The sequence below is a fragment of the Nipponia nippon genome, unplaced genomic scaffold (assembly GCF_047370975.1).
Source record: "Nipponia nippon isolate SJK-2023a ecotype South Korea unplaced genomic scaffold, ASM4737097v1 scaffold_2, whole genome shotgun sequence".
Lineage (NCBI taxonomy): Eukaryota > Metazoa > Chordata > Aves > Pelecaniformes > Threskiornithidae > Nipponia > Nipponia nippon.
This window is the reverse complement of record NW_028262336.1, coordinates 97403264-97430434: the sequence shown is the minus strand read 5'-3', so window position 1 is coordinate 97430434 and position 27171 is coordinate 97403264. Positions and strand designations below refer to the sequence as shown.

At 41.1% G+C, this 27171-nt stretch overlaps 2 protein-coding genes across 3 annotated transcripts in view; one reads left to right on the top strand and one right to left on the bottom strand.

Moving 5' to 3' along the window:
• Nucleotides 1-1004: 1004 nt before the first annotated feature.
• WBP4 (WW domain binding protein 4) lies at nucleotides 1005-25871 on the bottom strand. Of its 2 annotated transcripts, XM_087755970.1 has the most exons (10): nucleotides 25726-25871; nucleotides 19102-19174; nucleotides 17555-17617; nucleotides 17332-17455; nucleotides 16306-16536; nucleotides 15364-15419; nucleotides 12098-12164; nucleotides 9928-10088; nucleotides 8668-8894; nucleotides 1005-6221 (listed from the first exon to the last, which is right to left on the bottom strand). In XM_087755970.1, coding segments are annotated over exons 1-10 (1212 nt in total). In that variant the 5' UTR covers nucleotides 25728-25871; the 3' UTR covers nucleotides 1005-6013. The 2 variants fall into 2 exon arrangements, with proteins under 2 accessions (XP_087612096.1, XP_087612097.1); XM_087755971.1 differs by lacking the exon at nucleotides 17555-17617.
• The window catches only part of ELF1 (E74 like ETS transcription factor 1), a 93807-nt gene continuing 92481 nt past the window's right edge, over nucleotides 25846-27171 (top strand). Inside the window, exon 1 of the mRNA XM_087755963.1 lies at nucleotides 25846-25980. The gene's annotated coding sequence lies outside the window, so the exon portion shown is untranslated. The remainder of the gene's footprint in view (nucleotides 25981-27171) is intronic.

The window sequence follows — 27171 nt, the reverse complement described above, 5'->3', positions numbered from 1 at the left end:
CGCCGGCGGTGCAAGGCACCAGCTCCGTCCCTCTTCAGCTGCTGGTGACGGATGCGAACCGTAGCTCCGGGAGCTCTCATCTCCCTGCTGAGGTCTGGAGCGGCAGCGCCTCACCCCGCGAAGAAGGAAGCCAGCCGAAAGCTGAGCCTGGAAGTAGCCCGTTTTATGACAGTGGAAAGATGGATGCTTACCCTCTGCGTAAGAACAGCAGCCCCGGTACCTTACCTCGATTACTTTCATTTAATCGTCAACAGAATGCCCAAGGGAACGTCGCAGAAATCCTGGGACTACAAAGGAAGTTATTCACTTGAAGTAGCAAGCTGCTTGTTCTCATTTAGCAAAAAGGAAGAAGTAACCCAACGCTGTTAGGAATGAAACGTGTTTCCTCGTCTGGCAGAACTGTTTGCCCGCATCATACCGTATTTTTTTCTAGCTGCTTAGGACAGCTGAATAGTTTTTTTGCTCTCTGTGAAAAAAGTTGCCACAAGATCACATTGACAAAAATATTTTTTTCAGTAGAAGAAATGCTATAAAATAATTTACATGCATTCCCCACCTTTTAAAAGCGTGTATCTAACTCTCAGGGCATTGATCATCATTCTTAAGACCAGCAAATATGAAAACTACTGAATCACCATCTGTTACCGTCAGAAAGTGTATATATTCAGCTATGTTCTTAATGCTACTAAGCAGTGACTGCAACAAACCTCACCTGAACTCTGTTAAGAATTTTAAAATTAACAGTTTTACCCCAGGTCATTTGTTACTCATAATTGACGCATAGAATAAAACAATTTCCAGTAACTGCTTAATGCGCTACTGGAAGGCACCCAGGCGCTGTGCTGGTGACCACAAAATAAAAGTATTTCTTTTAAGAAGCACTTCCATATTTACACACCCATTTTGGTTTATATTTATCCTGGGCCCCATTTTTAACAGAACATGCATCCATAAATCTCTCGGGTTGTCCTAAAACCCTTGAATAGATGAACAACGGTACTATAGAGTGTTCAAATGAAAGCTTTATTCGGTATTTTCATATAAACTCCACTTCAAGAGCTTGCAATATTTTGTAATTGCAACCGAGAAGCTGTTAAGGAGAAACCAGCTGTTTAACTTTGCAGACAATACTTACAAACTAAAACAAGCGCTTTTCAATCACCCCACTGTTCTTCGCTGTACGCTCAGTTACGCAAGCCATTAAAATCCACTGTCTTCAGCCCGTGGTCTGTATAATGCTGCCTACTGGTTTTTAACATTGGCTATTTCTGCTTTTACAAGTAAAATCAAATCTGCATTTGCTGACATTCTCTGGGAATCCTCTTGGGCAATTTTAAGCTTTTTCAGCTTATTATTTGCAACGCTTTTTGCTTTGTACAGAAACTTTTATTCAAGCTATATCCCAAAACACTTCACGAAGCTAGATTTGTTCATCACACAAACGGTTAACACGATTTCTAAGTTAAATAGTTTAGCAGGTAGAAGGTAAGAGGACTTAAGAGGTAGATAGGAGAGAGACTGAAGAGACATGGCTGGCAAAACAGAACGCAAGGGTTGCCGCAGCAGATAGCGGAAGGTTTACAGACAGCTTTTGTACCAACAAGCGAAAGGATTCAAGGGCTGCGAACCCCATAGGAGGAATGGAACGAAATCCGTCTCAGGAAAACGAATTATCAAGAAAACCAAAAGAGCACACGCGGTCGGTCTTGAAATAACTTGCGTGTTCTTTGAAAATAGGTAAGGTTGTACTTCTTCGGGGCAGGACGCAGAGAGGCAGCAGAAGCGCTCGGCGTCAGCTGGGATCTGGAGACAGGGTGGCCTACAAAGACCAGGTGAAGGTTTGCGAAGATCTCAGTAGAGCAGGGGGCGAGGTGAAGGTGGACCCCAGGAAGGCGGCACAGCGGTGATACGTAGATTTGCATATATAGGAATGCTGGAGGAAGACGGTTTGAGGAAGACAGCAATAATAAAAAAAGTACTAAAAAGGGGAGGCACAGCTCAAAAAGCAAATCAAGGAAACCAAGCAGCATGAAATAGTTTTTTACTCCCTTTCTGAGATGCCAAAATATGCACTGAAATAACATCTTTTTTGGGGGGGTGAAGGGGGGGAAATGTTTTTATACACAGACAGGTTAGTGAATTGAGCTCAGATTATTGGGATTAACTTAGAATATTGGGATTGGATGATGCTGCAGCACAGATTTTGTCTACAAGGGTCAAACAAAAAACAAACTTCACCCTGTTGGGAAAGTCTGGATTTCAATCTGCAAATGCCCAGGTGAAGGGTTAAAATTTGGCTTAGCCTAAATAGGAACAAGGATTATTCTATGATCTGGATCAAATTGAGCAGGTCTCCGCACAGCTCCTGGCATAACAAATGCCCACCAAAATAATTTTTGTTTTTTAGCACATGCAATATGTTTGCTTCTAAAAGCATCACCAACTTCAGGCAGGCCCTACGGTAAAACCATGCACACCACAGATAAGCGTCCTGTACCGCAAAGCTCTTTCTAAGCAGACAAGGCAGGTGAAAGATGAGGCAAGGAAACAAAAACAGAGCGCGGTGAATTGTCTTGCTCAAAACCACACACAAGAAAGCGTCATCAGAAATTGCAGTGACTCCCCCTTTCTCTCCAACTCTCCTTCTCATATTGCTAATAATGTCTACGACAGATGATAAAACCAAGGACGTAGTCCTCCCTCAAGGAGCTTGCAATAAAACAGGCCAGCAGATAAAAACACATGGCACGATAGAAAATGGATTAGTCAGAAAACAAAACACTCCTCTGAAAACGCTGTTCTTCTGGAATGGTAAAAGGAACATTCCTTTCTCAGAGGCCAGTGCAGCCCAAGGAAGGATTAGCAGATGAGGAGCGTAACTGAGGTAATACCTGGAGGATTCCTATGGCAAATTCCAAAGGCAGGAGATTTTGCAGGGAGATAGCACAGAAGGGAGAGAGATCTGTGCAGAACAGATGTCCTGGGAAGCCCACGTCTGCCTTGCATCTCACACAAGACAGTGTTTTTGTATAGATGAGAAAATATTTGGTTTAGATACACAATAAGGAAATCGAATGACAGCATGGTGCAAAATTAAACAGGGGCTTTGGATATATCAAATTGGATTCAACTGGCCCTTATTATAATTTACACTTAAGGACAAAGAATAAGCTGGTCTTTCCTCAAACTGACTTTGAGAGGTAGCGGGGAGCAAAGTGCTGTATTCTTTGTGAGATGCAGGCTTTCAAAGTCACATCAGCAAAAGCGAGCGTATGGTATTTAAAACAACTTTACTAGCACTGAACAAAGAAAACATTTAATCTTTTTTCCTAATGTAACTACTTCTTTTGGTTTGTCTGTTAAACACAGTACTTGTCAAAGATCTTTGGTTCATATTACAACTAACAGCAGCTCCTCAAGGAAACAAGTTTTGAACACTTTTATTTTCAGATGTTTTTAAACATCTGCTCGAGCAATTTAGTTACAGGTATCTTAAATAGCTGCCTATGACCACTTCAATGTGACAAAGCATTTTTAAGGAAAGATGTGCTCACTAAAAGAGGAAAGATGGCCTCCTCAGAGGGTATTAAAAGTGCAGCCTACAAGAAAGCTGCACTACTGTATAAAACTGTACTAATAAACAATAAAATCATTTCATAGAGATCATAAAGAAATGAATATACTTGAGGCTTGGAGTAACAGGAGCAGGATGAGTACAGCAGTACAAAACAGATCTGTAAGAAAAAAGGAATTGTGCTTGAAAGGCAAGCGTGATCAGCTGATAACTCAGCAGCTGGGAACGGCAAAGGAGCAGGAAGAGCCAGTGGTACTGGGAAAGCACAGGCCGCCCGCGGCAGACAGCGTGATGCAGTCACGGGAAAGGCAATTGTGGTTTAGGGATGTATCAGAAGTTATTTCCAATACGCTAAGGAAGTATTAGTGACATCACATGTGGCCTTAATCTTCCTTGAACGTAGGGCCTAGGCAAACTCAGGCTGCAATAGATGAAGAGAAGGGCTGATGGAGCGCTGAAGGCCCTGTCACACAAGGACGCTTTATGTGACTCAGACAAGATGAGATGGATTCAAGAGGAAGAAAAGGTACTTAGCTGAAGGGCAATACTGGTGTTAGTTGGGAGGAAATGAGTGTAAACTGGTCGCAAACACACGGAGGCTTCAAGTCAGAGCAGGCTCCCAGCTGCTGCAGTAACGTTCAAATAAAAGTAAGAACAAAACCTGAAAAATCTGCTTTTTAAGAAACCTGACAACCTCTCCTCGGTAGAAAGGACATTTCTGTTCTACCCTCGCATGTGAGGTCTTTCATGTGGAGTACATCTTGTACACTCCTGCATTTATGACTGTGAGAGCATCCAGCACGCATCCTGCGCCTCTAAATGACAATCCGGGGCTAGATATTACAGGAAACTTTCCAATTTCTCAGAACAAACATCAGAAGAAATACAACCACCCTGATGAAGCCACAGAAACACATGGGATTAAAGACAATACTTCATTCTCTTCTATACACAGACAAAATGTCACAGAATAGAAAAAAGGACTTCGGCTTCCTTCGTAATACATGATAAATCAGATTCCCTGTCTTGTACTCCTTTCTCCGCTGATCTGACAGACTAACAGTCATTTCCTCAATGAAGTTCAAGCTCAGCAGTTACCAACGCTATTTTGCTGTAGCTGGACTCTGACAACTGTCTTAACTGCACCCTCTGTTTTTGACTGAGATTCTCCTGAACAAAACACTGTGAGCTTTAGAAATAGAGACATATTTTTTAATGGATTCATGATTTGAACCTTTATGGTCCACTGTTTGATACCTAAAGAAGCAATAAGCGTAGCTGTACTCTTACGCAGCCAATGAATCTTGATGATGCTAAATGCAGACCAATCCCACCAAGTGAAGAAATCAAATCTACAATCCTTAAGAAAATGTCCAAGCCACCTTGGACAGTACAGCCATCAGCTCTACTTATCCACCTTTTGTTCTCCTCTCCTATGAAGCTTCAATAGACTTAGCCCCTCTCAGCTTAGCAAACACTGCAACTAGTTAACGCGCTCCTTTTAACATCAGACAAAACCCAACAGCCTGAAAAAGGGTGCTGTATGCTGTAGCACGGCCAAGTCGTTGGAATATTTTTTCATTAAAATATCAGGCAATTGTTTTTTTACAGGGGAAGAGACAAAAAGAAAACAAGACCAAAACAAGAGAACTTGATGTGTAAAAAGAAAGAAAAATTCAAGTAGAGACAACAATAAAGCAAAATACAACAGGAAGACACCACAGAAATATCTACCTCAACAGGGGTGGCTCTGGTGCTGTTATTAAAAGTTAAGATTCAACAGGTTTAAATCTTCTGCAGAGTTTTAATACACTTATCATGTATGTACACAAATCATTTCTTTCAGAACGTTATTTGAAATGAGTGGCACTGATGTGACTAACTCCTCTAAAAACAGCTTTCAAATGATCTATCTGAAATGTTGGCACTCTCACCACCTACTCTTTTGCAAGCGATTAGCCAAAGGTTAGTAAGCATAATATTTTTACTCATTAGCTGGGAAACTACACCACATAAACAATCTTGGGGGATGATTTTACTCTCTAGTACCTGCCATTGATGCAATTCATCTGTAAAAATAAAAGGTCTGCCTCATTTTTGCCTGATTAAGGATTACTACATTCTCCCATACTTAGAAAAGGAGTAAAAAACCTTACACAATGTATTTAAAACAGTGTACATAGAGCAAATCGAACTTAGATGGCATGGTTAAAATAAAAAATAAATGTATTTACAATATTGCATAAGTAATATAACACAAACTTCCATTCCAAAATCAATCACATCAAAATAAAATAAAAAAATATTACAACTCACATATGTTTTAATACCTATAAATCCTTAATTTCTATCCAACATTTTCTTTATAAAAGCCTGTTTAAAATATTAAACTTTTGATTCACTCTAGCTTAAACAGAATCTAAAATGATTTGTTAAGTATTACTGATCACTTAGTCTTTGTCTTAAGTTTCTAGATTTTCCATTTTCAAATTTCCTCTTTTTAAATGTTGGCACCCCTTCTGTCAGGTCTCCAAGGGAGGTGACTGTCTTCTCTTTAAATATCACTGTCGCATCTTCTGGAACCTCTAGCACTGGAGCTGGTAGATTGTCACTCTCTGTATTAGGAAGCTCCAGGTCCACTTTTTCACTGGGAGAAGAGAGGAACACATAAAAGGGTTAATCCACATGGAGAAAACAACATGGTGTACTGCAGACAGCAACATCCATACTTAATTGTCAAAGCAGCTTTGAGCTAGGTGAGCTTGACCCATGACAGGGATCAAGAAAAAAACCCATGTTCTTTATTTCTTCTGTGTGGGCTGGTATGAAAAGTAAAAAACTAAGACCTCGTTCTCTACAGAGCTTATACCATGGCCCAAGCGCTCATCACATAAATAGTTCTGTAAAAGACGACAGGGCTGCATGTGTGTAAATCTAAGAATGTTGAAAGACAGTAGTCAGTGAGCAATTCACAATGGTTCACTGCCAAAATGCTGCTGAGTAGGTTTTCACAGGTGTCCATCCTTGAGGGTCTGCAGGACAGAACAGAGAACAGGCGTACACAATCAGCCGATGACCCTGAGTTGGGAGAAGCAGCTCTGGAGGACAGGATCCCAGCTAATACTGATCTGAACAAATCAAAGACATTGTCTAAAAATGACCAATCGGTTTTAGGAGGTCAAGAGCAAAACACTGCGTTCTACAAGAATAACCTGTGGCACAAACATACGTTGGAGAACAACCAAACAGTTCACAGAAAATGATCTAATCACAAGTCCATCAGGAATCATACCAGCATAACACTACTGCGAAGATACACATTATATTCCTGGCCAATCCATACAAGGAATCTTTCAGTACTACTGAGTGTTAGTCTGATGTCAGCTTGTGTACTACACCTAGTTTCAGGTCCTATGCTTCAAGTAAGACATGGATCAGCTCAAGCACCCAAAAAAGAACCACGACAATGACTGCAAGTCAAGAAAATGCGACTATTGCAGTATCCCTAAAATGTAAACTTCCTGAAAGTGGTTGGTACTGTGCCTAGTCTCAATTTAAAATAAATAATGAATAACTGCATTTGTCTCATTTACATGTGTGCATATATCAAGCCTGTCTGTTAATGTATAGACTGATATATAAGGTTCAGTAGCTGAAAGTGTTTTTTATTGGACGGTGCTTTCCAAAAACCTGAAGGAATTTATCAGCTCTGGAGTCAAGGAGCGGTTAGCTGGTCCAATGCAGGAGGTGCGACGTGCACTGATCAAGTGACATTATCATCTCCAAGGAAGTGTATCAGTTCTTAACTTAGTTCAAACTGTCAAAACTGTATCTGCTGAATAATTTAGAACTAAAATGCTGGAGAATGGGATGAGTATGAGGGAAAAGACTGATTTCATTCTCCCAAACCTAATTTTTCCAGACTCCTAGAGGGCCCCATAACAAGAAACTGGCCATAAAAGACAGCATGCTTCCCAAGAAAATGAGCCATCTTAGGCATTATGCAGTAAAACAAAACAAAAAACCCCGTCCTGATCAGATGCATGTCATGTAAACATCTGCAGTACATCGGTTGCACATGGGAGAGACAACTTCCAGATTTAAAACTGGCATAACAAGATTACATGTTTTGTCTTTCACCTCCTTATTTAAATCATTACAGAAAGTGTCTCCACATTATAAGAGCCTCCAGCACTTACCCATAGTGACAGCAGAAAAGGCTGTAGTGGATTTTGTTTTGGTTTTACTTAACTTTCTTTTGAAAGGAGGGAAATTAGGGAACAAGAAAAGCAGTTCAACCAGAAGTCTTTTACTGCAATACTGGGTGAAAATAAGACAAAAAATTTGAAGTGTCTTTTAGGCTATGTCCTTCAAGTGAACAGGTAGAGTCAGTACAACACCACGAAGTGAGAAATAACTCACTGCTTGTGGAAGTAACTCAGTCAAACATACCAGGCTTAGGTAGAAATTGCTCAGAGTATAAAAAAGCATACTCATTATGTCAGCAACTATTGATCCCGCAGGGAAAGAATTCAAAGCAATGCTAACCCAGCAAGATCCAGATCAGGTTGCTGCTGGCCCTAGAAGATCAAGATAGATCTTGAACTCCGGGCAGAGTTAGCCCAACTAATTACTCATCAGAAAGAAACAGAATTTAGCCTGGAAGCTAGAGGCCCTGAGAAAGCTGCCTATGCTGTTCCAAGGCTGGAAGCAGTTGAAGAAACAGTCACAAGAGCTCCTGAGGCAGCTGAACCAGACTGTTGAAGGAGATGATGTTAAGGAACATAAGCTCAGAGCAACTACATTTAAATAGCTGATACTCAGCCTCTGAGAAAAACAACGGATGATAATGATCCTTTAAATCACTTCAATTTACTTTGTACTCATGGTACATGTACTAAAACTAAAACACCACCACTGTCTGCCATGGACAGCACTTAAAATAATCACTGCGGAAAGAACTGTATTTGGGCTATGCTTCCGATCACAGCTGTGCTAATTCTGCCAGAATTCAGAAGAAAAAGCTTCAGCTCTGAAAACAAGTATTCTGGAAACAATTATTATGAAAAGAACTATGGTAAAAAGATCCTCACCATGGTTGTTCTTCTTCTTCCTCTACTTCCTTAATTGCTTTCCATTTTCCGTAAGGGTTGGTCTTGTTAGGTGCATCACTGGAGGTTTCTTGGGAAGCTGATGTACTCTCCTCTTTACCAACAGTTTCTTCTGGCTTAACTTCTCGCCATTTCCCATAAGGACTTAACTTTTTAGCTTTGGGAGATTTTTTCCCTTCCTCTGATTCTTCACCATTATCTCCTTTCCTCTAAAGAGGAAAAAACCCACCTTAAGCAAAAATGCCTAAATAAAAACACAATGTAGCTTTATTTTACATCTTTTATTTACTATTATCTACTATTCATACTTTTCAACCAAGAGTAAATTGAAACAATAAACTCATACTGTAATAAAATCTTTAAATTTCTCTCCTTGACCTTTCATCACATAGAGAGTTGAAAAAAAATCTTAAACGTTACAAAAAGTTAAAGTTGGAAAATCCCATCTATGAAGGCTGAAGTTATCAAGGAGTAGCCAATACAACCTGCTTAAGAACAAAGCTTAGCATGTTTAAAAAAGGGGGCAAAAATTCACATACAGCTTTCTGTGCACGCAGATACACACACTTTATGGCTAATACCTAGTAGTAGTTTATAATGATGCACAGTGATACAAAAATATATATTTTAGAATTAACACCTGTCTATGAACATATTTTATATTTAAACTGTCTCTGTGTGTTCTGAACTATCAGTTTCAGAAAAACTATCAGACCCAACCAGAGCCATAATCACACCCTTTATGTTAAGTTTTAAATCTGAAGACAAAAATATATAATTGATACAGGTTTTGTACTACATGCTGCCAATGTTTTTCCTCAATTAATAAGGAAACTACAACCATGGCATTTTCAGTCAAAGGCATTCCCTCAAGGTCTCTTGGCAGTCACATTTACCAATGAAGGTTAGAAGTCATATCCTCACACTGAAATCCAAATAATTTTGTGGATTATATCAGAGAGATGACAGTGACCTTTCTCAGAGAACATCACATTTCTTGCAGAATTCAATCTACTTCTGGTGGGCTGGAGGAAAGATCAGGCTATCTATTCTGGAACAGTGCCATGAATGGGCCAAATAATTGAATAAAGATTCATTTTACTATCCAAACAAATGCAAACTTCTACTTTCAGTCATACGGTTTAACCTCATTATAATGAGTACAGCCTATCACAAGAGATAAATCATCTTATGCTAGAAAATTAATACTGTATGTAAAATAAATCTCAAGAGAGAACTTACCTTGAAATTTGTTTCTGAACGCTCTGCTTCATTTTCACTATCTTCTGAGTCTGATTCAGACGCTTTGGAATCTGTTTCTGCAAGCTCTTCAGAATGCTTGTCACGTTGACTCTTGTCATTTGAAGATGAAACAAAACCATCTGGTTTCTCCCATGTGGATACTGTCCAAGATATTTGAATAACCACATTATTTATGTTTCTAATTCTGATCTGTTATTGCTTTGACAACATTACCTTTCAGAAGCAGAGCTGCCTTATGCAAAAATACAGCAAATAATTTAGCACAAGGTTTTTGCCTCTGTTCAGTACATTTGTTTTAATAAATGTAATCAGAAAGATAACATTGCACTTCTCAGCAGAGATACTGTCATGACAGCCGAGTTCACTGTTGATAAAGCTTGTAATTAGAGCTTAAGAAAAATATCACGCACGGCGAACTGCGGTCCACAACACTGTGGTCCCTCTCATCCTAACACAGGACAGACAAATTGCCCTCTAGAGGTGCCTATTTGATTTGAGTTGTCCATTGATTACAAAGACAGGATAAGGTAAAGAACACTAACTGTGAGCCTCAGCTCTCTGGGCAGATACACCCCTTCCCTGCGCTACTTGGCTCAGTAACATTAGGGCTCTAATTAAAGAGTTGTCAAGTAAACAAGGAAATACATTATTCTGAAAAGACATGGAAGTATCTACAGGATATGACCTCATTTTCAATGAGAAGGTAGTATTCCAGCAAATATATCGAGACGAAATATTGAAATAAAAGTTGACTCAATGGTCTTAAAACTGTTTTTAGTAACAATAAGGCAACAGTACACCAACTTCCAATCTATAATTTTATTTAAGCTTTCAAATGTAATAAAACTACTATTTTTCCAATTATTTTACCTATTTCCAAAGAAATCCCTAACTGAAAACAACATTTAACAGGTGTGCTTCTAGATGTATCTTGAAAAAGTAAAGGTGTAAGAAACTGGCAATGAGTGGCTGTGAATGAACAAAACAGTCTCTTAACGGTACTGCTGTCGTGTAGCTTAAGACCAGTAACTGAGAAAGTTCACTTTCCTAGGTGTCACATATAGCCAGTGGAGTACGGTGCAGCCTCCCAAAGTCTGACATCGCAGGAGATAAGCCTAGCTATACCGGCCTTTTAAGTTACATGCTTCAGATGAGACACTACGATCAGTCCCCTTGGTTAACAATTTGTCTTGTCTTCAGAGGATGGGATTAGCGTTAACAGAACTGAAAAGTAATTTTTAAGTATTTCCAAGATCCTTGCAGCTATATAAATGTAAGGGATCGCTTTAAAATCTCACCAGCCAAAATTTTACCAAATACCATGATTACAAAGACATTCTTCACGAGTGTCATGTGTCCATGAAGAACTTTAAAAACCAATACAACCTAAGGCATAAAATGTATCTGAACTTAGAAGGCAATGTTTAAAAATAACCAGCATCTCATTTCCCTTGCAAAAGAAAAAAAAATCACAAATCATTTGAGCAGGGGAGTAGCATGCTGAAGAAGTGAAAGGTTGTTTTTTTTGTTCTTTTTTTTTTTTTTCCCTTCTATTCTTGGCATTGTCAGGAACGCCACTTCATACCCAACAGCAGAAGGAAAACTCATAGCCAGCATAAAATCACTTGCTCTCCAGAGAGGCATCATTGACCTTAAAATGACTCAAACAGATTTAGAAAACAGATGCCTGTTCTGGGGGAGTTACCACAAAGTTCCCCATGTAGGGAAAAAAAATGGGGAAAAGAAGTAGGAGGTAAGATTCTGGACTTTCGTATCAATGCTACATCAGCAAGAGGAAAAGTTTAGGAGATTCTTATTCAGTCCTACATACCTGTCAAAACAAAATCCTGCCCCCTTCTGGCTTCCAAACTATAATTTCAATATATATGTAGAAAAGAAGAACCAATATTTTAGAGTTGTAAGTTGAATGTCTAAAAAAAACCTATGAAGCACAAATGCATACACATTGACAATACAGCTATAAAGTCAGTGTTGACTTAAGCAACAAGTATATTTCAATCAACGTAACAGCTTAAAAAATACAAAACTTAGTAATGGCCTTAAAATGCAGTTATTTGCCAAATAAAATGCTGCTCTGAAAACCCCCTCTACTGAAACAGAGCTTAACAGGAAAACAAGCTCTCCTTACCTCCTGTTTGTGTGTTATAGTAATAGGTATGACCATCTTCAGTGACACCTTCTACCCACTCTGCTGCCTGAGAAAAAGATACAGCAGTTAATTAGAAAAGAGAGTTTTAAGGATCAGCCAAAGCATCACTTATAAGGCTATTAAACCCTTGAGTATTTTTTGTTCATGATAATTTTACTCTTTTAAAGCTTGAACCCCTAAAGTTGTTAGGAAGTGTTCCCTTTGACTCAAATGAGAGTGAATTGCTTAACCTAAAAGTACCACAAATGCACATAGATGATTTTTATAACCAGTGGGTAATTAGTATGAGGCAGTAGAGTAAAGGTTGTCATACAGTTCAAATTATGATAAAAGCCATAAAGGCCATTATTTTACATGTTTTTTATTTTCCAAAGTATTCACACCTGAAGTTGACATTTCCTGATTTTGTTGTTGTCTTAAGTAGAGAGCAAGAAAAAATTTCCCTGGAAGACTCAGGGTTTTGTGAGGACTATAGAAAAACAGTACCAATAAATACTATCACGAATTAAACATAAAACAAACAAAACCAAAACTTCTAAAATTTATTCCAAAATAGATCTTCACCAAAAACATTGAAGAAGCAAACTTTGCAGGAATGCCTGCCATAAATTTACTTATTTAGTAAAGCACCAATTTCAACAAAGCACTGTTTTACCCTACTAATTAATAAATACATTTGAAATGCAGCAGAAGTTGCTGGTAAGTCTTTGTGGATGTGTAATTAAAATAAATATGTTTTGCAGAATCAGGAACAGCTAGATAATCAGCCATTACACATGACTTAACATCTTCCTTCAGAACCTGATTTTCATCAACACTTACACATACACTACTTCACTGCTCCTTAAGTACTAATACTGCCCATTCCCCTGTGGGGAATGTAAGTACTAATACTGCCCATTCGCCTGTGGGCAGAACTTCTATGCAGCTTCACCATACATGATTTCTGCATTAACAAATGTCTCTATGTGTACACATACACACACACACCCCTAGATAGGCTTCCGCACACACATACCTATGCGTTTGCTTAATACTCTATTAAAACTTTGGGTCTTTTTAAAGATGTAACAAAATCAGGCGTTTAAGTTCTCACACCTGCTCTGCAGAAAGCTATATATGAAACAGAAAAATTGTATCAGTAGGTTCAGAGCAGGGAAAAAGCAAGAAAGCCTTCAGTGAGCAAGTTTCCTCAAGGTTTTGCTCTCAAAAGTTTCAGTGTGCTAGTTTCAACAAAAGAAGCAAAAGGAAAATTTATTTTATGTAAGTAGACAGAGGACAAAAGACTAGTCTTAAGTACAACCTATCCTTTTTGTTAGAGTTAGATCCTGAACGTTTTAGACCTGGATCTTAAGAGGTTTTCAGCAGGTATTTGACATTAGGCACACTGAGTATCCTACTACATAAATGCTAACATGCATGATGTCAATCTAACTGAAGTTGTAGGTAGCCTTCAACATGCCTCTTCATTACTCTCTTCTCTTCACCTCTTACGAAGTCTGAGCAGCAAGCTAACGTGCTGTGAAACAAGGAGGGCCTGTGAACCTCACTTGCACTACATATTGCAAACATGCCCTTTAATTTCTGGGCAGTGTGAGTCCTTGTCAGAGATCTGGAATGTTCCCAGTATCTTTAGCTCAGACTAAATAAGGGAGCAATCAAATGCTTGTTTTTAGCTATAGCGAAAATAACTCAAGACACCACAAAGTCACCAAGCAGGGTGAGGGAGGAATGGCAAAATACAGCCATGTGGCATCAGAGAGATATCCGAGGCTGAAGGTGTGTGTTCATGATATAGCTGAGATGAGCTAACTCCGGATTGTTGCCAAGAAGGGAGCTCCTTCTCTCCTCCATCTGCTCTCCCCACACCGGCATTTCTCTGATTATCCAGAGAGCTGATGCAAGGACATAAGCCTACAAAGCACTAACCTAAATGCTGATGTCTCCGCTCCCTGAACTAGTTCACTGTCAGGGCAAATATGCACCAAGGACCATCCGAGATTAGACCACCTCTTTCAGTGGAAGCCTACAGTAACACCGGCTTATAAATATTGCAAAGCTATGCCTTGACTGAAAAGATAAAGTTGAAATGCTGGTTAACAAGTTGTGCAAAACCACAGGATAAAGGGATAAGAAAGCCAGAGGAGCATGTGATGGGCAGCTCTGACACAAAGCGTGCAGTCTTTCGGGAATGAAGACTGGATGGAAAAGGTCTGCATTTTTGAGATAAAACACTGCCTTAACAAGAGATGGAATATGGACAAAACTTCATGTACGTTTTGTGAATTGATTCAATTACCTAAAAATATACACAATTATAACCATTTTCTCCTCTGACAGTAAGTAACCCAGTACAAAGCATAGGCTACCTTCTCAGATGCGACAATATATAGCTACAGAATATCGAGCGCTCTGAAAAAGCCAGGCTTTTTTGATCGCTAACATAAAATCCAACATTAGCAAACAACACTGACTTTAAATCATACTCTACCTATGACACCTATCTTGAAAATGGGGAAACGTAACATCGCTTCACAGCAGTGTTGTAAAAATCCTATTTTTAATGTTGTGAAGCACAAAAATCTTGGAGTGGAAAGTATCAGGGGAAAGCTCATTAATAATAAGAAGAAATCTTTCTGTCTTTGGACTATTCTGCAAGTTTTCCAGTGCCTTAAATAAGGAAAATAAAGTAATATTCTAAGAGGTTGCTTGCACATAGGTTCCATGACCATAACAAATCCACGAAAAAGATAAATTATCGCATAACCGTATCCTAAAGCAAACAGAAAAAATAGGCACTCTGATTTTTTTTTTTTTACTATCTGACAATGCAATCTCAATGTTTCCTAAGATAAAGGAGTCTTAACTATTTCAAATGTGTAAGTTTTAATTTTTTAAATTACATTTCATTCACAAAAGGCTGAACAGAATTTATGCAGAATTTCCCAAAAGCTTTCAATTTTATGGGCTGAAGCATCAAAAAAGCACATTCTGTAAAAACACAACCACCACTATCACTTCTCTTCCCTTGATAAACAAATTAGCCAAAAAAGATTTGTATAGCAAAATTTCAGTTTTCATCAAGTATATCATAAAACATTCTAGACATTCAAATTACATTTTCCTAAGTTTACTAAGAGCAAACAATTTATCTTCTGCAATCAGAAGACTTGCAAATTGCTTAGCTTATTTCCGGTAAGTGTTTACAACGACAAAGAAAAGTACGAATAACAGTATTTGATTACCGTTTTTGAGTTTTGAGAGCTGCCTTGGAATCCTTTAGGTTTCTCCCACTGTGATTCTTAAAAAACAAAAACATATTTCACCCATCATTCAATCCTGTTTGTGTTTAGTAATATGTAGAAGAATCGGATCTAAATGGTATGACACTGATGTGTGCACACATACAAGCAATATAGGTACACCTCACTGGAATATAAATCATCCTTGATCAAACTATGGTATGAACAATAAACCAAAGTATAATAATCACAGTTGGCTTTACCAGGACTAACCACCTTCCAGACTCTATTAAACTATGGCTGATAGACAGACACTAGAATTTTGGTACAAAAAAAGGTGTTTGGTTTTTAAATGGCAGCATAGGCCAGAGGAAACTAAACACACAATATTTTTACCTTTTGGGAGTTATCTTGTACGAGGACAGACTACAATAAATACTAAAGTCAATCTTTAAATTTATAAGAAAGTTTGTAACAGTCTCATTAATCATAAAAGAGTTGCTTTTATGCTCTGAAGTAGATCATAACACATAGATCCTCAGGATAAGTCAGTCAGATAAATTCTGTAAATGTGGAAAGAAACAATCGGACAACAATCCATAACTGCTCTCATTTGCTTGGACACAATCAATTTATTTCACATTCCTGATAAGAAAGCTTTTTTAGGAAGGACACAGCTATCTTTTGTATACTTAACCTCTGAAAGGCTAAACATTTCCATACACTGTGGAATTACGGCATTCTCCCATTATTAACAAACAGCAAAACCAGTCTGCAGTTCTGGATGCCAAAGCCTTGAATGTTAAATATCAAAACTCAATCTAATTGTTCACATTTTAATAATCAGCTTACTACTGAGAGAGCAGACGAGTAAAGAAATGCAGGTAGTCTTTTCTCATTTATATTCAATAATTATATCTGCATTTGCTCCTCATTAGTTTTTACCTCCTGTTCTTGTATTGTAGTAATATGTATAGCCTTCAGGAGAAAATCCTTGCACCCACTCCTTCGTTTCATTTTTTGATGGCATCGAGGTGTCCTGAAGTGTCTTTTTTTTCTTTTCTTTCTTTTCCTTCTTTTCCTTCTTTTCCTTCTTCTCTTTCTTTTCTTTCTTTCCTTTAGTTTCCACTGTGTTACTCTGTGTTTTACTCTGAGTTGAACTGGGACCTACATCATCTTAAAGAAAATAATACTCTTTTAAAAAAAAGAGTAATAATCTGAGTTTAAATATTAGTCACTCGAGCAACAGCAAATAGGAAATGTACTTTCACTCATTAGCATTGCACTCATAGCAGGTAAACTTAAAAGATTACATTCAAAGAATCTTGCACTGTAGCAACAGTATAGTGTCATAAGAAAGTGCAAATATCAAAAGATGAGTAACATAAAGAGAAAAACCGTAAGGACCAATAAGCTCTAACTAAACAACAACAAAAAAGAAACTAAGAGAGTTATGAAAAAGAGCTTCTACAGGAGCTTGAAACTACAAACTTTTTTAAAAGGATAGTATGTCTTCACATGGACAGAACAAAGGTACTTGCTGAACTGCAAGCTGAGTAGGAGATTCTCATCTCCACTGTTTGACGCCAGTGGGAATCCAGCCTCTCCTACTCCATAGGAACTTTTGTCTCCAACTGGCAAAAGTGAAATATAAAATTAACTAAGGGAAGCGGCACTGCTGATTCAAAGCACCAACTACAGCCTATTTTTTTCTTATCACAGTTTAATTTTTCTACTCCAAATTGGATTGTTCCATGGACCAGAGGACACCGCAGCTAAAAACATTCCGTACTGCAAGTTCTACTACTGGCAATTTGCAGATGACTTTTTTTTTTTTTTTTTTTTTTAAATGAGCAAATACAGTCCTGGCGGCCTCCTGTCATGTTCCTAAAACCTAATTTAAGAAAAAAACATTCCTATTCAATATTCTTTCAATTCTGTTTTTAATCCTTTGTCAGCTATATGAACTACCTGGCTTAATTCCAAGCCTTTTCAAATCCTCTTGATATGCTTTCATTGCAGCCTCCTCCATTGCTGCAAATTCTTTTGACATGTTTTCTTCTTCTTTCGCTTTTTCCAAGCTTTTCTTTTTAATCTAAAACAAAACAAAAAACCCCAAGAGAATAAATTAAACAAGTCTGATAATGAAAGAAATTAAAAATAAGTATTTGTGCAAATAAGATATTTGAGTTACCTCACTAATTCTTTTTGCCACATTTTCTTTATGATTCTTTCCTCTTTCATGAAACTCAATGCTCTTAAAGGCAAGAAAAAACATGAAAAATAATATGCATTTTACAATTTTAGTTAATTTTAGTTAGTCAAAATTTAGTTAGACTAAGCTGAACAAGCCTAAATGTAACCTGTTCTGAAAACACTTAAAGCAAACACTACGGCTATAAAATGGCTACAGGAATTCAGGAACACTGAAAAACACTCAACATGGAAATTATGAAAAATCAGTAACACTCCAAAATGGTATCATAAAATTTCATAGCCTGTATTTACAAGATTTAAAATTTTTCAAATAATACTGTTCAGCACACAGATTAGAGACAAGTAACAGAGAATCTGGGCTCCCTCTCCATGCTACCCTTCCAAGTATCATCCCTTGATTTTTTTTTTACTCTCTCTGTTTTCATGCAAACTTTTAAAAAACATATGGCTTATTTAGAGTTCCAAATATCAGCTATGGTCCTTAATTAAGACTATGCTATGCTCCACAAATATCCCATGAACTGAAACTAGTCTGCAGGTCCACAAATCTGAGCTAGAGAGAGGAAAAGGCAAGGTGGAAGAGTTGGGTAACTAAGGACAACAGAATAGTCTGCAAGACAAAAAGCTGCCAGAAAGACTGAAGCCAGTAGGAACTGGAAGGAGTTCAGAAGCTCTACAGGTACAACAGTGGAAGTCCTCACGTGGTTCTCACAAAAAATAACTGAGCTCATTTAGGTGTTCCAATGTTAGGTGCCTAAGCCTGACCTAGTAACCCTAGAATTTCTTTGCACAAACAGATGTGCAGAGGGTGCACATCCAGGAGATGACTGACCTCGTTTAAAGACAAACTTTATAAGTTACCCACATCCCCCCCTTCAACATGTATTTCTCTTCACTGACTACAAGAAGAAATCTAAACCAATTAGCTCACACTTGTCGTTCTGAACTGCAGGTATCTAATTGTAAGCCAGATGAAGCTCAGCTCCAGGAGTACCCCGGCATTGAGTCAGAAATGCAAAACTTATTTCTAAGTGAAAAACCAATGGGTCTAGTAGTCTGCAAAAGGCATCTGCAAGTCAGAAACACCTTTCTGTAACCCAGTAACGTTTCTGTGGGCTGTGTGAAATGAAGGAAACCTGCTTTAAATGCTTAGAGTGCTGGCTGTACCAGGCCTACCAGATATAAACAGCACATATGCCAGGTTTTGCCTTCTACTTGCATATGAAGGCTAGAAACAGGCACGGACAAAGTTCCAAGACAGATCAAATATTAAGTTACAGAACCTGAAGAAAAAGCAGGTATTTCAGTTCTTATCTGTACTGCCAAGTAGAACAGCACACACCACCTTGTATGCAGTATCTGGCTCTCACGTAATATATTTTAAATATCACAAGTATTAGAAAGGCATTTTTAAACCACAAATTTCATGCACCAGGAGATTAGTATCAGAAGTGATGTTAAAAGCCTGCAATTCAAATTCCTAGTATTTCAGAATCATTGACATAGTACGGTAGACCATCGTACAGGTCTGTTGTCTGCTATCCAGCACTTGCAGTAATCGCAGAATTTTTTTGGCTGAGATTTCCAGTAGTCGGCCCTGGGGAGGGAAAAAAAAAAGAGATATATAATCTGAAATGATAATCAAAGCCACAGATTTTATATATATATATATATATATATCTCTTCAGAAAATAAATTTAGTCTTCTTTGGGTGACCCAAGTGCTAAGAGTTTGTTTTTCTTTTTTTTTTTTTTTAAACAAAGTATGGGAGGCAAGCAAGAGTAGCTATATTGACGAGTATGTCCCATAAAGCACAGTTCAGTATTGGGATTGTGCCCATCCGACCCCCAAAATTGTTACAATGGAGGTGATGCTGTAAGAACCAGAAATACAAGACAAAAGCAAGCCAGAGAGAAACACGCAGCTCAAGATACCCTAATTAAACAAAGAACTGTCAGAAAAGTGCAACTTGCACTATTTTTCATAAAAATGCATACAATAAATGTTTCTAAGTGTAAAACTTCAGATTTAATGTTAAAGTCTACTTTGGATACTGTACACAGCGAGCTTAGCAAGACAAAGGTGCGGTGCTGGACACTGTGAGCTACTGCGGGGAATCCTAGAACAGAGTCTGACCCGTGGGGTCACAGACACAGCAGTAAATTGTTTGGATGTTTCAGTGTAAAAACCTGAGTATTTCTGAACTATGCAATTTAGATAAGTTGCGTATGTGTGAGGAAACCTGGGGAAAACTCTTCAGGGCTCAAAAGTTAGTACATAAAAGTATTTAACAATAAAACAAACAACCCCTCCAATGGCTGTTCCTTCACCAAAAACTACTTTCTAATGCCAGATGAGGCTTGTGCAGAAATAATTTGATTTCTCGTTGGCTTGCAGCAACAGATGCAATGCTTTGGTTCAACAGAACACATTCCAGCAACAGACTTCTATGTTTTTAAGTTAAAATGAAAAAGAATGAGGGGTTCTCATTTGAAAAACAATTCAAGATTACGCTGAGAACATTAAAAAAGATCAGCCCAAAAAATGAATCTTTGCCTTCCGTCTGAAGATCAATGTACAGAGTTCAAGGAAAATACTTCCTGACATTTTTATTCAATAAAACCATTGCTTCTTCCAGGCACAACGATAGCACCCTCAAACCTTATGACAGGCGCGAGCAGATCTTTCATGACAGAAACAGACCTGATCGACTCAACTCTTAAGCAGATATCTTATCTTTAAGCAGATATCAAAATATGCTCTCCTACCACTGCTTAATGTAAAAATACAGTTTCTAAGAGGCTACGATTATTTTAAAGTGCAAGTACGAAGGATACGCTCTGCAAAAATATATCAACCTATAAGCAATGCTGTGTTAGCAATGTGCAGCTTTTCAAGCAATTTTCTGAAAGAAGCAGCTGGGCTTCCCCTGATTTAAACAGAAATCCACTCATCCCTAAATGGTGTACTTTAAAACTGGGTGATTATTTAGTCACACATTTAATTAAAAGGCTTTTGAGATTTATATATCAAAACGCACTAGGGCCAAAGCCTGGGAAATCGAACACTCTGGCTGGAAAACCAGCTGAGTGGGAGGGAGAAATTCAGAGCTCACAAATACCTCGAGGCCCTTTTTCCTATTTGAGCTATAGCTCCTAAATTGTCTCTAAATCCTTTGACATCACCTAAGATAAATTTCCAGCTAAAAGCAGGGTTAACCTTCCTAAGGCAGTGGACCAATTCTGACAGAAAACACATAAATTGTAAAAGAGCCTCACTGCATGTTTTCGGAGGTGCAAGAACATCTGCCTATTTCCAAGTTTAAGCTAACAGGGCTGGCTTTTTCTCTTCAACAGAATCAAGTGTAAGTGCTAAAATTAAGACTGTACAGCTGCACCCACCAAAAGTCAAGACCTGAGAGTGTGACGAGCTGTATTTTCAACAGCTGTATTTTCCACCTATTTCTTTCCTAAAAGCTACTGGACATCACATCTGTCGCAAACCACTGCAGCTACGCATAGAGTAATTGTGCTGGAGAACCTGAGGGCACACCTGGGGCTTAAGTACAAATCCAGGTCTTGATGACAGAAGCCTTTTGTCTTCATCTTCTATTGGTTTTGATAAAGACTGGAGCTGGCTCTCTGTCGTTACATATAAAATAAATTTGAACGACACTCTGTGCAGAAGACTTGACATCCTGGGAACCTTAAATCCTGCATTTCATAGAATCATAGAATCGTCAAGGTTGGAAAAGACCCTTAAGATCATCGAGTCCAACCGTTAACCTAGCACTGCCAAGTCCACCACTAAACCATGTCCTCAAGCACCACGTCTACCCGTCTTTTAAATACCTCCAGGGATGGAGACTCAACCACTTCCCCGGGCAGCCTGTTCCAATGCTTGACCACCCTTTCGGTGAAGAAGTTTCTCCTAATATCCAACCTAAACCTCCCCTGGCGCAGCTTGAGGCCATTTCCTCTCGTTCTATCACTCGTTACTAGGGAGATGAGGCCGACCCCCACCTCACTACAGCCTCCTTTCAGGTAGTTGTAGAGAGCAATAAGGTCTCCCCTCAGCCTCCTCTTCTCCAGGCTAAACAACCCAGCTCCCTCAGCCGCTCCTCATAATTAATCGCCATGATTAATGAAGTTAATTGTGTAAATTATGGTTCCAATTCTGTGACTTATGAGCATGAGGAGTGTTATATGCTGAGTAATTCTCTTAAAGATTTTCCACTTGAGTTCATACCACTCAAAAAAAGAACAAGCTCAGCTGAAATAGCCACCGAATAACATCTGCCATTGCAACAACGATGGAGCCTGCAAAGCACCAACGGTGCTGCAGGGAGAGCAAACCAAAGAGGAGTGTTTGGAAAGGAGCAGCAACTGAAGCAAGACCCCACTTCAGTGAGATGCTACAAGTGCTTCACAGGCTCTGGTCACAAGCCTGAAAGTTAATCCAGATCGATGACAATGTTCAAGTACGAGGTTATTTTATTAATCTGCCAAATACAGGCTTGAGCGTAGATGCTGTTAAAGTGGTACAGAGGTCTTTTTTACTTGAATAATTGTGTACAAATCAAGGGAAACAGTTATTTTAAAAAGTCATTGCAGGCAAAACAGTACAGCTTTTAAGCCTCCTTATCTTCTGCCTGCACTTATATCAGTAAAGTTAAGGTTGATTCTTGTTTTCAGCTTTACAGCTGGGCCAACTTGCTAAGGACCGGAAAGCGGCGACGATACAGATGGGCAACTTCTGGACAAACTGCGGTAAACTTTCAGCCAGAGATGGAAATCCTGTGCTAACTTAGAAGAAATTTGTGTCTCCTAAAGAACAGTGATTTTCTTTCAACTTTTACTGGTCAAACCACTCAAGGGCAGACTGTACAACAGTTCAGAGGACAAAAGGGGAAGGAGGGAAAAAGAGGGAGTGAACATCAAACTGTTTCCTTGAAACTTTAATGAAATGACAAACTCCGCTGCAAACAGCTATAAAGTGCAAATAGCGTCAATGTTAAAACCATTTTCTGATTTCTGAAATTCATTTATAACTTTAGAGGGAGCGAGAAGATGGGGAAGAATAAGTAGCAACTCTGCATTAACAGCGCCTGCCACATTTGCCCTTTCAAAAGATGTGAAAACGCTTAAACTCAGAGAGAAAACTTCAAAACTCCGGTATTTTTACTTTGCACAATTCATTTCTTGAGCCACGAGAATCACGCAGCCCGCGCTGCAATAACCGGGTTACGCACTCCTACTGCACGTGAACCACGTGTTTGGGAGCACACAACGGGGACAGGTTCTGTCGACAACGTTCAGAAAGCAACGTGCAGCGTACCTCCAGCAGTACTGGGGTCCAGGGTCCCAAATCCTCACCCTGCGAGCTGCTTCTCCTAACAACTTACAGTATTATTAATGTTTTAACAGGTGGTGCAGTCAGCCTTCCTTATATAAGGAAGCTTAAGAAACCCTCATAAAGAAGCTATCCAGCTGAGACCGCTTTGCCAAACTTTACTTTGAGACTGAGCTGGAGGGTTTGGTTCCTACCACATACTGGCTGAAATTAAAAGGGGGGGAGGTTGGCAGAAGGGAAAAAAAGAAAGAAACAACTGTTTCAGGTGGTTCTGAAGAAAAGAAAAAAAAATTTGGCCGTGCAAACAAAATCTGGAAGCATTTGCTTTGAATAGCTCTGTTCTAAAACATTAGACTTGAAATTTGGCAGCGATGCAGGGGGGGTTTGTCTCAGGGATATATCTATCCAAATTATAAGCCTTTAGCCTAAAAAACATCATACAGATACTCAGCAGTCTTGTTTGGGTTTAATATCTACAACTTCTGCAGACTTTACCAAAAGTTAATATCTTTCAGCTTTCTGCAGGTTTGAGCACTGAGCAGCTTGTGCATACATCATCTTCTTGACTACAGGTGTGTGAAGTAAGAAATACACAGACCCAAGTTCTTGACTACACAAGGAAATGAATTCAGATTAGCTATTGTGGCTGTTCTATAACAGCCACTCAACAGAACATAGTATTCAGAAATAGTAATAAATTCTATTTAGGAATACTGTGTACTTCTAAAGAGACATAATACTTCTGTAATGGAAGGAAGTAGAAAGAACAAAAGAAAAAAAAAATCACGTATCTTTCACAACAGACCCTCCACACGGGAAGCCATTCCAGAACAGGTAATTCTAATTCAAATATCCAGTATTGGTAAGACCTAAGAATGCAACACTAAAATTGGCAGGGAAGGAGGCCAAAAAGGAAAAGGTTTTCATGAACTGTGAAGTAGGCCCCAGTGCCATGGTCCTAACAACCCATGCTCCCAAATAATTCACAGCAACTCTATCCATTCACAGTGCACTAATCCTACCCTAAAAACTCTTCTTGCATACATACCCTTAATTTTAATTAAAAAAAAAAAAAGGTATTTAAAAATAAGGACTCAAGAAAAAAGCATTCCTGACACACCCAGTACACGGGGCTGTCCTTCTATCTAACCTTAGCCTGTTGATCTTCTAATATACCACAAAATATACATCCCTATGTGAGCTCCTACAGCGTAGTACTGGATGGGAGTTTCATGTACATGAAACAGGACAGTTCTGTGAAGGGTTTCATTCTGCTGGTCTTCAATTCCATTATAGTTTTGGCAATACTTCTGTAAATTCTAATTTACAATTCGAGTGGCTGCTTCTTTTTATTCCTATATTAGCCCCCTCTGAACAACATACAAATCGTAATGTCCCGCAAGACAATCTGAGCAGACAGCAGAATCTGCACAAGCTGCTCAGTCTGACCTGTACTGGTGCTGAAGATCATTTGCATGGATCTGCTTTGCCAGATCTCTTTTCTAAGTTGTAAATTACATAACTTGAAAGGTAACACTACAAATATTTTTAACAGTGTACAAGAATGCACAAGAATATCTGGGCAGGCAGCCTTCTGCATGCATGGAGCTTCAACGGACCTCATCTACCCTAACTTCAGTTGTCTAAAAAGTGAGATATCGAGTTGCCTAAGTTCTCCATGTCAATAGATGGAGACTGTCATCTCCAAAACGCCACTCCTTCCATCCTAAATAGGCATCTGAGAAGCAAACTGAACTCAACGGGTGCGTGTGTCTTCCTTATGCAGGGAACCAAAAGTGAACTGCCTAAGTCAGCCTTCAAAAATTAAATATCTGAAGCCAGGGATATCTACTGAGAGCAGAGGTCTGCTGCTGTAGATGCAGAAGGAGGATATGGGCTGTATCAGGAAGCATATGATAAGAATTAGAAGAGAGAGGAAAAAAACAGCAACATAAATTGGGTCAAGAAACTGTTCAGGTATAATTTTAGCAATAACTAAAATTAAGAACACTGCTGTATGTAGTATCAGTCTGCAAGAGAGGCTCACACAACCTAACCATCAAATACTTCCCTGCAGAATGATCTGTAAAAAAATTTTTGATCAGGTTAAGATTTTTTTTTTTTTCTGCAGGGAAGTTAGGGTATCTTGAAAAGTAACAGAAACGAGCAAATACCATTCATATGACATTGTCACTTAATAAAGGCCAAAGCTTGGATTTTCACCCCCTGCAAATGTAGTCAGGTATGAACACAAATTTCCTAATTGAACACTTAAAAGGGGTGACGACAGCCAGGAAAACCAAGGCACGGAGGCTTTCTCCCACAGGCTTCACCCAGGACCAGGGGGGGCAAAGGAGGCCGCGGTGTGAGGGGGCAGGGGCGGCCGGACAGACCCCCCCGCCCCAGGCTCACGCCCCGCGCTGCGGGACGTGCAGGCCCCCGCGGGCGGGCGGCGGAGCTGCCCGGCAGCGATAAGGGGCCGAAAGCGCAGCAGAAACAAACAACCGGGAGCGGGGCGGGGGGGGGAGAGGTCGAACGGGGGCAGAGGGACCGGAGCGAGAGGGAAATAACCCGGTCAGCGAGGCGGGGGTCGCCGGCCGCAGCTGGGGTACGGCCGCAGCCCGGCTGCCCAAGGCCTCCCCACGGCCCGCGGGCACCGGGGCCGGCCCCGGCCCTGCCGCCGGCGCTCCCACCCCGCGTTGCCGACCCTGCCCAACCCCGTCCCCCGCCAGGGCGGGGGGCTGCGCCCGGAGCGCGGCCGGCGCTGCCCGCTCCCTCCCGGCCCCCGGCACTCACATCGCCGCTCCCTCGGCAGCGCCGCCGCGCCGGTCCCCTCCGCTGCCTGCTGGCCGCCAGCCGCGCCGCGCCGCGCCGCTGGGGCGGGCCGGGGCGGGGTGAGGGAGCGCGGCGACGGGAGCCGGGAGGGCTCAATCCGCGCTCTCCTCCCCCGCCCTTCCCCACCTCCTGCCTTCGCCCGCTCCTCCTCCCCCGCCCCCGGGAGAGGCGAGGGCTCTGCGGGGAGCCGCTCGGCGAGGGAGCCGCCGCCGCTCGGTGAGTGCCACCCGCCGCAGGTCGCGGCGAGCCCCGCGCTCGGGGGGACGGGGAGGCTCTCCCCTCTCCCCCGCGGGGGGCGAGCCTCCGCGGGCCACGGGTTCGAGCCGCGCCGCCGGCTGCTCCCCGTGCCGGGCTGTCCCTGCCCCGCCGCGGCTGCGGGAGACGGGGAGGTGCGAGGAGGGACGCGAAGCGGCTGGGGAGGCGGCAGCGGGGCCTGCGCGTGCGGGCGGCGGTGCGCGCCCTCGGGCCGCGGCCAGCGGCGCCCCGTCCCGCCTGACGCCCCTGCCAACTTTCTGAGGAGTTCAGGCAGCGCGGGCGGCGGGGGGGGGTGGGGTGGGTGTGTGTGTGCTGCGTGCCGACCTCGCCGCCGCCCTGCCGCCGCGCCCCTGCCGCCGCCCCGCCGTCCCCTCGCCGTCGGCCGCCTCTCCCCGCCGTCCCGCGGCAGCGGCGGCTCCGCGCTGCCGGGGCGGTTGGTGGCCGCGCGCCCCTGGGCGGGGAGGCCGCGGCGCGTGCGTGCCCGCCTGAGGCGGCGGGGGGGGAGCACGGACCGGGGACGCGACGCGATCGCGGACGGGTGACCCCGACGCGGGCGGGCCGCGGTGCCGCCCGGGGGGGTTTGTCCCTCCCGTGCCTCCGGCTGGCCGGGGCTGGAGGACCGGAGAAACCCCTCCTCCGCTGCTTTCCCCCCCCCGCCACCGCGTAAAAGTCACGCCGGGTTTGTATTCCAGCCCCCCCCCGGCGCTGTGTGACTTATTTCCCGAGGGTGCCGCGAAAAAAAAAAATAACGTTAATTCACCGACTGCAGCTGGCAACCTTTTTGCTGTAGTCGTGCACAAGGGTGGAGGAGAAGCCTGCGGAGTGAGTCATGGAGCTAAGAGGCCCTCTGGTTGTTTATGGCAAAAACAAGGGGTGGCTCATTCAACATGTGGGAAATAAGTGCAATAAGAGTTGCCTAAATTCATAATAAAAGGATAAGGCGAAGGTACCTGTACATATCACACACCCCACCCCCCCGCCCCAGCTCGCTATGGAGCAGCCTTAAAAAGGAGGGGGGGAAGTAAACGTTGCTTTTTCCTGAAGGAGGACTTGTGGTCAGACTGTCATAGCTAACTGCAGTAGTTATGCCTTTGTCAGCATTTCCATTATAAGTGTAGTTTTTATGTAGTTTACAACTTGGTTATAAAAATA

Bases quoted from the DNA above. Each gene is read 5' to 3' on its own strand.
- WBP4 (XM_087755970.1), bottom strand. The intron at 15,420-16,305 runs GTAAAAACTAAT...TTGTTTTTTAAG, and splicing joins CTACAATACAAGAACAGGAG to AATCACAGTGGGAGAAACCT. The intron at 8,895-9,927 runs GTAAGTTCTCTC...TTTCCTCTTTAG, and splicing joins GTTCAGAAACAAATTTCAAG to AGGAAAGGAGATAATGGTGA.